This window comes from Otolemur garnettii, unplaced genomic scaffold (genome assembly GCF_000181295.1).
Source record: "Otolemur garnettii isolate 467f Iridium unplaced genomic scaffold, OtoGar3 scaffold00010, whole genome shotgun sequence".
NCBI classification, from domain to species: domain Eukaryota; kingdom Metazoa; phylum Chordata; class Mammalia; order Primates; family Galagidae; genus Otolemur; species Otolemur garnettii.
The window spans coordinates 19,231,204-19,244,340 of NW_003852405.1; the positions used below are offsets into that span (position 1 = coordinate 19,231,204).

A 13,137-nucleotide genomic window follows, 5' to 3' on the forward strand; every position below is an offset into this window, starting at 1 on the left:
CGGGAGGCTGTATGGAAACCCAGCGAGTCCCCGAGCAGCCGTCAGGGGCAGCAGAGAGCAGGAACCGGGGAGGCACAGGGAATGCAAAGAGGGACACTGAGACTGAGAAGGCAGCGACACTCCCACGCTGGGCGGCCCCGCTGCCCCTTTAATCCCATGTGCCCTGGACTTAACACCTGTATACACTGAGGTGGAAAGAGCAGGGATGAACGGAGAGGGAGCTAGAGATGCCCGAGAAGGGTGGACCAGGCTGCCAGGTGGGAGAGTTGTCCCTCCCATCACCTAGGTGTCCTCACTATGAGGCCATGCTCTAGAGACAGAGGAAAAAAAAAAAGAGAAGCTTCTTGCCAAGAAAATCAACTTCAATTGTGGTGGCGTGCAGCCAATGCAATGCCAATCAGGAGCCATCCCTGTCTCCTGAAATTCAGTCCTGAGGGACAGCCCCTTTGGAGAGGTGCAGGTGAACTGTACTGAGTTACCGGGATGTGGAGGGAACTGGCACCTACTAGCTCTGGTCTGCACTTACTGGGATGGGTGGAAGCCTCCTCACCCTCCACCCTCCCCTCACCTCCCCAGGATAAAGAGGGCTAGTGAGGCGGTAAGAGGGCTAGTCTGCTCCAGATAGGATCTGACAGCCGAGCAGCCTTCATAACTGAGATAGTGCAGATGACGGCCAGAGCCTTGACTATCATCTGGAAACTACATGCAACACATAGACACTTAGGCCTCGGAGCTGGGGCAGGCTAGAGCATATGAATTGAACCATAAAAGCAGGACTCAGTAAACTCTGCCAGGAAGTGAGGCTTAATTGGGTATAGGCCTTGCCACTGGTCTTGTTCAATATTAGGTATACCCCTTCTAAGAGGTCAGAGTACTCCCTTTATGAGACAATGTGTAACAGGCCTCCACCAATTCTCCACAATTTATGAGGGACTCCTTAAAGAACTGGGAGAGGCGGAATTGCACAGCCTGTTAGAAGCCCCAGGAAGAATAGCACAGAGGATTTCCACCTGGGCAATTAACCATGTTCTGTATAGTTTTTTTCATGTCTGCCTACCCTTTCTCTCCAGGGGACCAGGTCTGGGTCAAGGACTGGAACCTGGTTCCCCTCATACCAAGGTGGAAGGGACCCTCCTCAGTCTTCCTAACCACACCCCCAGCAGCAAAAGTGGAAGGGATCCCCACCTGGCTTCATCACAGCAGGCTGAGAAGAACTTCACCACCCTGTGGGAAGCAAAAACTAATCCATCCAACCCCTACAAGGTGACTCTGAGATGGTCAACATGCCCTTCTCCAGCCACAGACCGGGAGCTGGCTGGTCAACACGTGGCCAAAGCCGGAGGAAATTCCTCGTGGGACTTCTCTTAATTGGACTGTGGACTTTGGGAAAGGGGGAGGAGAAACATGATCTGTGGACCTACAGGAATAAGGTAGGAGAAAAGGTGACTAATCACTTTGTTTAAAATAACTTTAAGGTATAATCCTGTTTGTTTATCATGCTGTGGTTTTAATGCCTAAACCTTGCAAGAACTGTGTCAGAAAAACATGTTATACTGTTGCAAAAACAGTGTTGCAGGGTTTTTTCTTTTTTTGAAACAGTTTCACTTTGTTGCCCTGGGTAGAGTAGCATCATAGCTCACAGGAACCTAAACTTTTGGGCTCACGTGATTCACTTGCCTCAGCCTCCCAAGTAGCTGGGAGTACAGGCTCCTGCCACAACACCTGGCTATTTTTTAAAGATGGGGTCTGGCTCTTGTTCAGGCTGGTCTTGAACTCCTGAGCTGAAGCAATCTACCAGCCTCGGCCTCCCAGAGTGCTAGGATTACAGGCAGGAGGCACTGTTCCAGGCAGACTTTTCTTTCCTTAATGCAGGGACTTTCTCTGTTGCTTAGGCTGGAGTGCAGTGACATCATCCCAGCTCACTGCAGCCTCAAACTCCTGGGCTCAAGCATCATCCTGCTTGAGCTTCCTGGGATCTGGGACTACAGCCAACCACTAGCACACCTGGCTACTTTTACTTTATATTATTTTGTGAAGGCAATTTTACCTATGTTGTCCAGGCTGGATACACCTCTGGTTTTAAGTAATCCTCCAGTCTTGACCTCCCTAATTGCTGGGATTACAGGCCTGAGGCCCAGTCTGGGCTCAGATATTTTTAACCATCGCTCCAGATGTCTCCATGAACAGTAACTTTTGAAGACCATTGATTGCCTACCCACAGCTAAAACAGCTGTCTTTTTCTATGTGTTTATTTTGGTTCTAATCCTATGTTGGGCCTCATCCAATATAATGATTTTTTGGTTCCACTCCAATGTCAGAGGACATTTGACATGTTTTTGGGTTGCATTCTACACATGCCCTCAACTTCTTCAGGAATTGCATAAAATGAAAATATATATAACAGCAATAGTTATGATTCCTAGGAAGGATTTTTCCAAGTGCTATGAAAAAGAAGAAATGTCAGGAATATGAATTATGTGCCTATCAATGTGATATGAAGATGACATGCCTCTCATTGCATGACAAGAGGTTAGTGGCAATGCCGAGTACTTTCTTTGGCCTCAAACACAGTTCATCACTGATTACAGGAAGAAAAGCCTATTCGGTTTGAAAAACCAACACTTATTTTAGAATACACAAAGTTTATAAGAAGAGAGGACAGAGCTGATCAGTTCTATGGGTGTTGTGGATTAACAAAAAGGTCCTACAAATGTTGGAAAAAGTTGTTCTTCTGGCTGATGGAAGTTGCAGTTGTGAACGGCTACATCCTTGACTTATTAGCCTAGAATAAGAATGGAGAAAAAGTGCAGACGCACCTTTCTTACAGGAGAAATCTCATCGCTCAGCTTGTGAGCACTGTGAGGAAGAGAAATTTAAGAAAGAGAGGAAGACCATCATCTTCTGACACTGATGAAAGGCTGAACGGGAAGATGCACTTGATAACGCAAAATGAAAAATGTCGGCCAAGGATCGCATGGTTTGCAGCAGAAGAAATGAGAAAGGTGGAAAGAGAGAAACTATTTTCTACTGTGAGACATGCAAGAGGAAACTCTGACTTTATCCTGGAGATTGCTTCAAGAAGTATCACACTCAAAAAAATCATAAACAAATATAAACAAAACACTTTGATTATTTTGTGTAACCTAAACTGAACTCAGCAGGTGAGTTCGTAATTATGTTTTTCTTTTTAAAACTATAAGATAATTACAAGCAACCCACCAACCTCTTTCCTGCCCCAAATAAATAAGAGATGGGGAGTGTGCAGGTGGCAGAATTGGATTGGAAAGGGTGGCTGACTGATGTGGAGAACTCACGATGTTTGCATTGCACAAACAAACATGACTTTGTGAATTCATCTATTCCCACACAAAGCTTTTAAAATACTCAATATAAGATAAATACTGTACAGTTCTTCTTGCTTACTACACACCAGTGAGAGGCTCATGTTTCATTTCCCCAATCCTGCCTCCAGGCACCTAAAGAAAAGGAAGTGAAATTCTATAAAGGAACTCTGGTAAGAAACAAAGTGATGATTTTTCTGACAAGGAAACTTCTGATAGTTTGTATTTCTTGGTAATCTGGCACCTCATACTGACACATTCTCACACACTGCCATCAAGTGTTGTGGCTCAAGCCTGTAGTCCTAGCACTTTGGGAGGCTGAGGTGGAAGATAGATTGCTTGAAGCCAGGAGTTCAAAACCAGCCTGTGCAAGACAGCAAGATAATGTCACTACAAAAACAGAACAATTAGCCAGGCATGGTGATGCTTGGCCGTAGTCCCTCTTGCACAGGAAGCTGAGTCAGGGAAATGGCTTGAATCTCAGAGATAGAGATTTCAGTAAGCTATGCAGACACCACTGCGCTGTCTAGCCCAGGCAACAGAGTGAGACCCTGTCTCTCCAAAAAAAAAAAAAAAAACCAAAACCAAACAATATTCTTGTACACATACACTGCTTATTCACTGTACAAATAGGATATTATTTTGAGTTTACTTTTTATGAGCATTACCGTAATTGAATCAGGCACTCATTATTGCTTACCTATAACACTGATAAGCAAATACAGGTTTGCAGAGGTAAATTCTATTTTCAAGGCCTCCTAGGCAGTAGATGATCTGAACCTAGGGTTTGAATTCCAGCAGTCTGACTCCAGGACTCTGCCGTGACATCCCAGGACATCTCTGGGTCCCCTCCTGACTCATCCGTGTTGGTGTCCTCTTGCCAGCTCTTCCCACTGGGTCAGCTCCTGCCTGTGTATCCTCCTCATGAGCTGCAGCCTTCACTTACTTGCACCCTGGAGAGCAAAGTCACTATTGCTGTCCAAAGTCAACTCCTTACCTTGATTAGAAATTACCCTCCTTGGCTTCTTAGACACTCAGTTTTTATACAATGCCATAGAGGATATACTGTGTACCAGGCAAGATTTTTAAGAGCATTATACTGAGATATTTACTATCCCTAATCCCCAATAGATTATTCCATTTTATAGAAGATAAAACTGAGGCAGAGAGAAATTAATAATCTTCCCAAGGCTCTCATAGCTAGTAGAGGATGGGAATATGAGATTGTTTGCTGAAGATTGTCTTGAAAACTACAGGAACCACTGATGCTCTTTCACTGCCCTGTGCTTGGTTCATGCAGAACCTCATTCATTATGGAAAAAACCTTTGAAGAAGCCTTGATGAGATGTGGGATCCTGGTAAATCTGGGGAGACCTAGAAAACCCTGACTATGGGATGTTTTTTCTGTTAGCCTATAAATAAGAGACATCTTTTCTTTCAAGCTATGAACAGTAAATCCTGGACCCATATATTTGTCTAGTTACTCAAAAAATCTATCTGGTTGTCTTGTAAGAGAGAGCTACATCGTTAATCTCCTTTTCCTTTTTTTCACAATTACTCCTGCTTTCACCAAGAGAAATTCACCAGTGAATTTACCAATTCACTATGTTTATCCTGATCAAGGTCAATCAGTGCTCACCTTCTTTTTGTCTCTTTCTTGGGGAAGCTTCCCTAACTAACTACCCTTCATATAAACTTAAGTCCCAACTCCTGTCCCCATTCCTTGTATTTTCTCCTGAGAAATATTATCATCTAGCATAAATATATAAATGTTTTTGCTTATTTGCTTGATTCATCACCTGTCCCCTGAACAGATAATAAATAAAGCTCCAAGATGCAGAAATTTGTATTATTTTGTGTTTGACACTATCCAGACCTGTGTCCAACACATGGTAGGTATTCAATAAAATTTCCAAAATTAATGAAAGAACAAATTCTTTATGAATGCCAAAACCTTTTCTGACAACTCCTCAATTCCTTCATGTTACTTTCTGCCTCTGTTTGTCCCCAAATTTTAGTATTCTTTTTTTTTTTTTTTGAGACAGTGTCTTACTATGTTGCCCTTGGTAAAGTGCTGTGGTGTCAGAGCTCACAGCAACCTCAAACTCTTGCCTCAGCCTCCCAAGTAGTTGGGACTATAGGCACCCACCACAACACCCAGCTATTTTTTTTATCTTGCAGTTGACATTGTTGTTTAGCAGGCCCTGGCCGGTTTCAAACCTGCCTGCCTTGGTATATGTGGCTAGCGCCCTACCCACTGAGCTACAGGCATTGCCATCAATTTTAGTATTCTTGAGGTTCTCTTTCTATTCATTTTAAGATCCCCATGGTGAGGCTCTTTAGGGTTTTTTGTTAGAATCATGAGATAATGTTTCTTTAGGAAACATACAAAACATAGGAAATGGATGTGTACCTTCTGCGAGCAGAAAGCTGATAGGCAGGGCTTTGGGCAACCATTGCAGATGACTCCAGACTCTTGCACTGTGCTGAGTGGTGTTTCTGGGTTTGCAGGTTACCATGGCATCTGAGTCCACCATGATGGCCCCCATTTGTCTAGTGGAAAACTTGAAAGATCGGATGATGGTGAATCCCAAAGCGTTACAGATTCTGAAGAACATTTCTCAGCCTGTGGTGGTGGTGGCCATCGTGGGGTTATATCGTACAGGAAAATCCTATCTCATGAATCGTCTTGCAGGACAGAGGCATGGTGAGTGTGGTCCTGGGGCAGGAGCTATTTCCTTGGCCCCAGGGATAACACAAGCAGATCATACCTCCTGTAGGGTCATCTTAAAGAAGAGTGTGACTCTCCCCTGTAAAGAAAACTTGTAATTATCCCCACCAAATTTACCATCTCAGCCCCAAGATGTCCACAAAACCTCACTCTTGTCCAGTGGTGAATAACTGTCCTAACCCTATCAAAGGATCTGCTCTTGTGCTCTTCTCCGTCCCATCCACTCGCACCTGCTCAGGAGCTCAGCTGCAGCAGGGGTTCCTTTTCTTTATCTTGCACCACTTTTGCTTGAGGTACATGGTCATTTCCAATAGCACACAAATGTAATTTAATATATCTTGTTTTTTAAAATGGATGAGCAGAAGAGCAGATAGTAAGATCCTTGTATATTTTATACATAAATTGAGCTAGCATCTATTTTTCTGGTTCTATATCATAGCAAAATTTTGATAGATTACACCCCCTTCTCCTTTTGTATTTAGTCTTTCTAATATGTGAACTGTGACATGTGGAGAAGAATACATTTAACATACGTGTGGGATGAAGTTAGTGAATACACCTGTGAAATCACTCCTCACATCAAGAAATAAAACATGACCAACCCCAAAAGCCAAAAATCAGACTCTCTCACATTTTCATTAGAGTCCTCCTAATGGTAGTCAGCACACTTCATCCACTCTCACTTCTTAAAAATGTTTCTTACCTTAAAATTTATATGAGGGGAATTATATTTAATGTGTTCTTGGGTGTCCTGCTTCTTTTGATTGATAAGAAGTTTGTAAGGGCTGCCACCATTTTCCATTCTCCGTGGCAGCTTGTCTGTTTGCAGATGCCTGTAATAAATCTCTGCAATTAACTAAAAAAAAAAAAGTTTGTAAGCTTCCTCTACTTGTCATATACACCTGAAAGTTACTTATTTTTGCTACTAGATAGTATGTCACTGTTGGAGGATTCATTTGCCATTCATGAACATTGGTATTATTTCCAGTTTTTGTCCCTAATGAATAAGGCAGTTGTGAATATTCTTGGATTTGTCTCCTGATGCACATGTATAAAAATTCCCTTGTGTACTATGCTCAAAAGTGAAATCTCCAGATCAGAGAGTGTCTCCAACCCTATAATAATAGCATTAAGCAGCTTTTCAATTTTTTGGTGCAATTTACGTACTTACAAGCAGTAATTGAGAATTTTATCCATCCTACAAAAATTTAGTAATGTTTTAGTAACTTTTGTGGATCTGTAGACTATACAGTTTCATGTTGTTTATTCCACTATAAATACGTCTGTGCACCTGTTCACATATGTATTCTCCAATTGTATTTCCTATTTTCTGACATATTTTTTTTCCTACCAGGCTGTCTCTTTTGGTTCTCATTAACTTTTAAGACAATCTGCCTATGGCTCTGTTAGGTGATTCTGCCTTTAAAACCATGCAGCTATTTTTTTTGCCTCTAACGTCTCACTTTCTCTGTTACTCAGCAGCTTAGTAGCAACCTCAGTTGACTAAACAAGGTTAAGAGAGAACACAAATTTGAGGATTCCTAAGCGTGTGTGTATATATATATGTATGAAGATTGGATTGATTGTTTTTGCTGAAATTGAAGCAACCCTTTCCCCCCTGCCTGGCACTTACTTTTCTACCAGTTTAACCACTGTAACCCCTGCATCCCCTGGTCTTCCTGCTGTCACTGTTATTTCTTTCCTTCTCTTGCAGGCTTCTCTCTGGGCTCCACGGTGAGGTCTGAGACCAAAGGCATCTGGATGTGGTGTATGCCCCACCCCTCCAAGCCAGACCACACCCTGGTCCTTCTGGACACTGAGGGCCTGGGCGATGTGGAAAAGGTAAGGCAGAGAATCTTCTCTGCTCATGATGATTCTCTTATTTTTTTCTTGAACTTTTAAACCTACTTTTTAAATATTGAAGATTGTATTCTGGTTCCAAAATATTTGTTTTATATCTCTCTGTGTGTATTTAAGTAATTTAATTTTAATAGGTATTATAAGGCTTAAATTGTTTTTATTACATGTCTGAATTGTATAGTGGAGAAGTCAATGGGAACTTTGTGTACCCGTCACCTGAATAGCTCTGTACATCATACCTAACAGGTGATGTTTTAATCCTTTACTCCCTCCTACTCTCCCCCTTGTGAGTCACCAGTATTTATTAAGTCAATCTGTATGACCAGGCATGCCCATTGTTCAGCTCCCACTTATGAGTGAGAACATGTAGTATTTAGTTTTTCTGTTCCCGGGTAACTTCACTCAGGATAATGGCCTCCGGTTCCATCCAGGTTGCTGCAAAACATATTGTTTAAGTCTTTTTCATGTCTCAGTAGTATTCCATGCGTTGCATATTGTGTGTGGGGGGTGTATGTGTTGTTAACACTTTTCAACCCACATATTAGTTGATGGACGTTTAGGTTGATTGCATGTACATGCGATTGTGAATTGTGCTGTGATAAATGAATACAAATGTCTTTTGTATAAAATGATTCTTTTCCTTGGGGTAGATCCCCAGTAATGGTACATCTACTTTTAGTTCTTTGAGAAATCTCCATGCTATTTTCCAAAGGGGTTGTACTAATTTATATTTTTCCCAACAGAGGATGAGAATTCTCTTTCACTACATTCATGCCAACGTCTGTTTGTTAACTTTCTAATAACGGCCATTCTGAAAGGAGTAAGGCAGAATCTCCTTGGGTTTTGATTTGCATTTCCCTGATGACTAGTAATCTTCAGCATTTTTTCATATGCTTGTCAGCCATTTGTTTATCTTCTTTTGTAAAATGTCTCTGCATGTCTTTTGTCTACTTTTTAATGGGATTATTTGTTTTTTCTTGCTGATTTGTTTAAGTTCTTTATAGTTACTGGTTATTAGTCCTTTGTCAGATACATAGCATTCAAGTATGCTGTCTGATTCCAAAGGCCAGTGTTTTTCAACTTTTTTTTAAACCTCACAGCACACTTAAACCTATAGGGAAACTTTCATGGCACCCTTATCAATTATACTGATAAAAAGAAAGAGTAAAAAAGGAATATCCGTGCTGGGCTTTGAACGTCTTTTCAAAATAATTTAATTAGTGGTCTTTAAATTTTTTCCTGACACACCTAAGCTCCTGTCCCAGCACACTCACGTGCCTCAGCACACCAGTTGAAAATCACTGCTATCGGATGACTGTTAACTCTGTTCAATATTTGGTTTGTTGTGCAGAGCTTTTAAGTTTAATTAAGTCCCATCTATTTTTGTTTTTGTTTCATTTGTTTCTGATGTTTTAGCCATAAATTCTTTACCTGGGCCAATGACAAGGATAGTTTCTCCAGGTTTCCTTGTCATCTTTTAATGGTTTCTTAGCTTACATGTAAGTCTTTAATTCATCTTATTTTTTGTATACAGTGAGAGACAAGGGAGGCAGTTTCATTCTTCTGCATGAGGCTCTCCAGTTTTCCCTTAGTCAGCTACAGTATAGCTGAAGAGTGAAGGAACAAGTTCATTCATATGAATGAATGAAAAGTAGTCTCCTAAATCATTTTCTCAAACGTGCATTGTAGGGTGACCCTAAGAATGACTCGTGGATCTTTGCCCTGGCTGTGCTTCTGAGCAGCACCTTTGTCTACAACAGCATGCACACCATCAACCACCAGGCCCTGGAGCAGCTGCAGTATCCTTCCGGAATGTTCATTGAGTTTATCAGAATGGAAACTGACACTGGGTTTTCTTGGCTGGGACTCCATTGTCCTCATTGAGGAAGAATGGACACAGGGCTAAAGGCAATGTTTGTAAACTCTGTGTGTAGGGGCAGTGTGGAGGTTCTTGGGTAGGCTGCTTCTCATTCCTTAGCTAAAACTTCAGCTACGTGACTGAACTAACAGAGCTAATCAAGGCAAAATCCTCCCCAGGAATGGATGAAGCAGGGAGTGCTGCTGAGTTTGTAAGTTTTTTTCCAGACTTTGTTTGGACTGTACGGGATTTTTCTTTGGAGCTGAAGTTAAATGAACGTGTCATCACAGAAGATGAGTACCTGGAGAACGCCTTGCAGCTGATTCCAGGTATCAGATGGTGGCCTGGGGAGGGGAAGTTTCAGTAGCAGGGTGGGATCAAATAAGTCCAGTCATTCAGCAGCTTACACCAATGTTTGCAGGAGACTGATGTGAGGCCCATGGAAGTGGTGATTGGTGATGAACAGCTGGCTGGGGTTTTAGTGGTCATTACTAGTGAAAATTTTCCAGAAGCTGGCATTTAAATTCACAGAGGAAATTTAGCACTTAATGTGCTTTCAAATTTGAGACCAGTCAGCACCATGAAAGAAACACTTCAATGTTGCCATCAATGCTTTCATGTCTTAAGACTCACATATTTGTGTTCCTCATTAAGTCTCAGTGTTCCTCTTACTCAATGTGTAAGAAGCCACTTCATCTGATTGTATGTTGATAAACACAGAATCTTAAAAATCAAATGGCAAAATTTTGAAAATACATTTCTTTCAATATATTTTACTAGCCTGGATAGTCAAATTCTCAGGAAAAAGGATATTTATACACTAAATAATTCTGAAGTAAATAAAACAACACTGATATGCTCTGCTGACAAGACTGTCAAATTCTTCATTTTACATTTCCACATCATCACCTTCTTTTTATAGCCTTATACAATATATTGTTAATCTACTATAAAGTTATTATATGGATTACATTTAGTGGAGTGGATAAATGATGACAATTGGAATCAGTGTCAATACTTGTTCATTCATTTATTCATCCTTCCAACAAGTCTTTATTTAAAATATGATATAGACCACAGAGTCCCTCTGGATGACAATGTCAAATCCAATATACTCTGCATAGAAAAGTGAGAAAAGTGAAGAGTTCTCCAAATTCTATTTAGGTCAACTTTTCTCTGGACTTAAGTGCTAAAGGATTCTCTAAACATATTTATGGTGTTTATAATTTTTGGCTCCGATTTAGATCCATTTTTCCTTACTGACATGGGTATCATCTGTCCTCTCATAAGATCATTTCCAACATCATCTTATCCTTTTAGAGCATTAGTTTGCTTTATGGCCCAGATTCCATTTCTAATGTGGGACTCACATATCAGAAAGGTATTTATGACAAACTGTGTGAGTAATCAATTACTCAAAAACATTTAAGAAATAGTCTATGTCCCGACCACCATTCAAAGACTGAGTAAACCAATCATATTTTTTTTAACTTGTGTGTACCTTTTTCCTCTCCAGAAGTACATTTTTTCCTTCTCTTTACTACAATTTTACTTCTCATTACTACATCTTTAAGTAGTAGTGCCCACCAAAACCCTGAACAAGGATGGGTTTTCCAAAGCTTAGGAGGATTAGAATCAAGCTGCTTTGTATGATTGGATAAAAGAGGGTTTTACATGGCAGGGAGCTGCACTGATGCAGTGATCCTTGTAAAAGTAAATAGCACTGGCCCTTGCCTACAATTTTTCTCTTAACTGAGCCTTCTTTTTACAATTCCACAGGCAACAACCCCAAAATCCTCAATTCCAATATGCCTAGAGAATGTATCAGGCGTTTCTTTCCCAAACGGAAGTGCTTTGTCTTTGACCGACCTACAAGTAACACAAAAGATTTACTTCATCTGGAAGACATCCCAGAAGACCAACTAGAAGGGAATTTCCGGGTGCAGTGTGCAAATTTCTGTTCTTACATCTTCACCCACGCAAAGACCAAAACTCTGACAGAGGGTATCACTGTCACCGGGAACCGTGAGTCACTTTTTGCCCACAGCTGGACTCTGTGTCCAGTGTGTGAGATGAAAGTGGGATGCCTCTGTGGGTTGGTCAATAATTTTGTTTCCTTCTGGGAAAACATGGAGGAGCAGATCTTCATGCTACACATAGAAATGATACTTCCTTTTTTCTTATTTTTTGGGATTCATTGAGGGTACAAAGAATTAGGTATTGGATTTTTTAGATAAGGCTATCACAATTATAAAATTGTGTCCTGTCCCTAAGAAGTGTGCCATTCACCATGACCCCCCCCCATCCTTTTCTCCCTTCTCCCCACTTGCTCATTCCCCAATCCCCCCTTGTATTGGCTTATGTACTACCTTTATATTAGAATTGAGTACATTGGATTCTTACTTCTCCATTCTTGTGATGCTTTACTAAGAAGAATGTGTTCCACCTCCATTCAGGTTAATATACAAGATGTAAAGTCTCCGTGTCTTTTAGTGGCTGAATAGTATTCCATGGTATACATATACCACAGCTTGTTAATCCATCCCTGGGTTGGTGGGCATTTAGGCTGTTTCCACATTTTGGAGATTATAAATTGAGCTGTCATAAACAGTCTAGTGCAAATGTCCTTATGATAAAAGGATTTTTTTTTCTTCTGAGTGGACGTCTAGTAATGGGATTGCAGGATCAAAAGGGAGGTCTAATTTGACTTCTTTGAGGATTCTCCATACTTCCTTCCAAAAAGATTGTGTTAGTTTGTAGCCACACCAGCAGTGTGAAAGTTCCCTTCTCTTCACATCCATGCCAGCACCTGTGGCTTTGAGACTCTGTGATGTGAGCCATTCTCACTGGGGTTAGGTGATATCTCAAGGTCATTATCATTTGCATTTCTCTGATGATTAGGGATGAAGAGTTTTTTTTTTTTTTTTTTGCAGTTTTGGCTGGGGACCTACTCCTTTGAGCCACAGGTGCTACCCAGGATGAAGAGTATTTTTTCATGTGTTTGTTAGCCATTCATCTGTCTTCTTTAGAGAAGATTCTATTCTTTTCTCTTTCCCAGTGATATAGGGGACTGTTGGGTCTTTTTTTGTTGTTGTTGATTGAGTGAATTCTCTATAGATCTTAGTTATCATGTTTTAGTCTGAATCATAATATGCAAATATCTTTTCCCATTCTGAAGTTTCTCTTTTTGCTTTGGTTGTTGTTTCCTTAGCTGTACAGAAGATTTTTAGTTTAATTAAGTCCCATTTGTTTATTTTTGTTGTGGTTGCAATTGCCACAGAAGTTTTCTGTGTGAAATCTTTCCCCAGGTCGATATCCTCAAGTGTTTTCCCCACACTTTCTTGAGG

At 40.9% G+C, this 13,137-nt stretch overlaps 1 protein-coding gene across 2 annotated transcripts in view; it reads left to right on the forward strand.

Annotated features, from left to right (window-relative positions):
• Positions 1 to 1,083: 1,083 nt before the first annotated feature.
• Positions 1,084 to 13,137, forward strand: part of LOC100948376 (guanylate-binding protein 4) — a 21,164-nt gene continuing 9,110 nt past the window's right edge. The window contains exons 1-6 of one of the 2 annotated variants that reach the window (XM_003784281.3): positions 1,084 to 1,430; positions 5,853 to 6,048; positions 7,787 to 7,914; positions 9,622 to 9,731; positions 9,923 to 10,119; positions 11,570 to 11,815. In XM_003784281.3, the coding sequence (XP_003784329.2) occupies positions 1,275 to 1,430; positions 5,853 to 6,048; positions 7,787 to 7,914; positions 9,622 to 9,731; positions 9,923 to 10,119; positions 11,570 to 11,815 (1,033 nt within the window). In that variant the 5' untranslated portion in view covers positions 1,084 to 1,274. The remainder of the gene's footprint in view (positions 1,431 to 5,852; positions 6,049 to 7,786; positions 7,915 to 9,621; positions 9,732 to 9,922; positions 10,120 to 11,569; positions 11,816 to 13,137) is intronic. The other variant, XM_012801705.2, reaches the window with a different exon arrangement.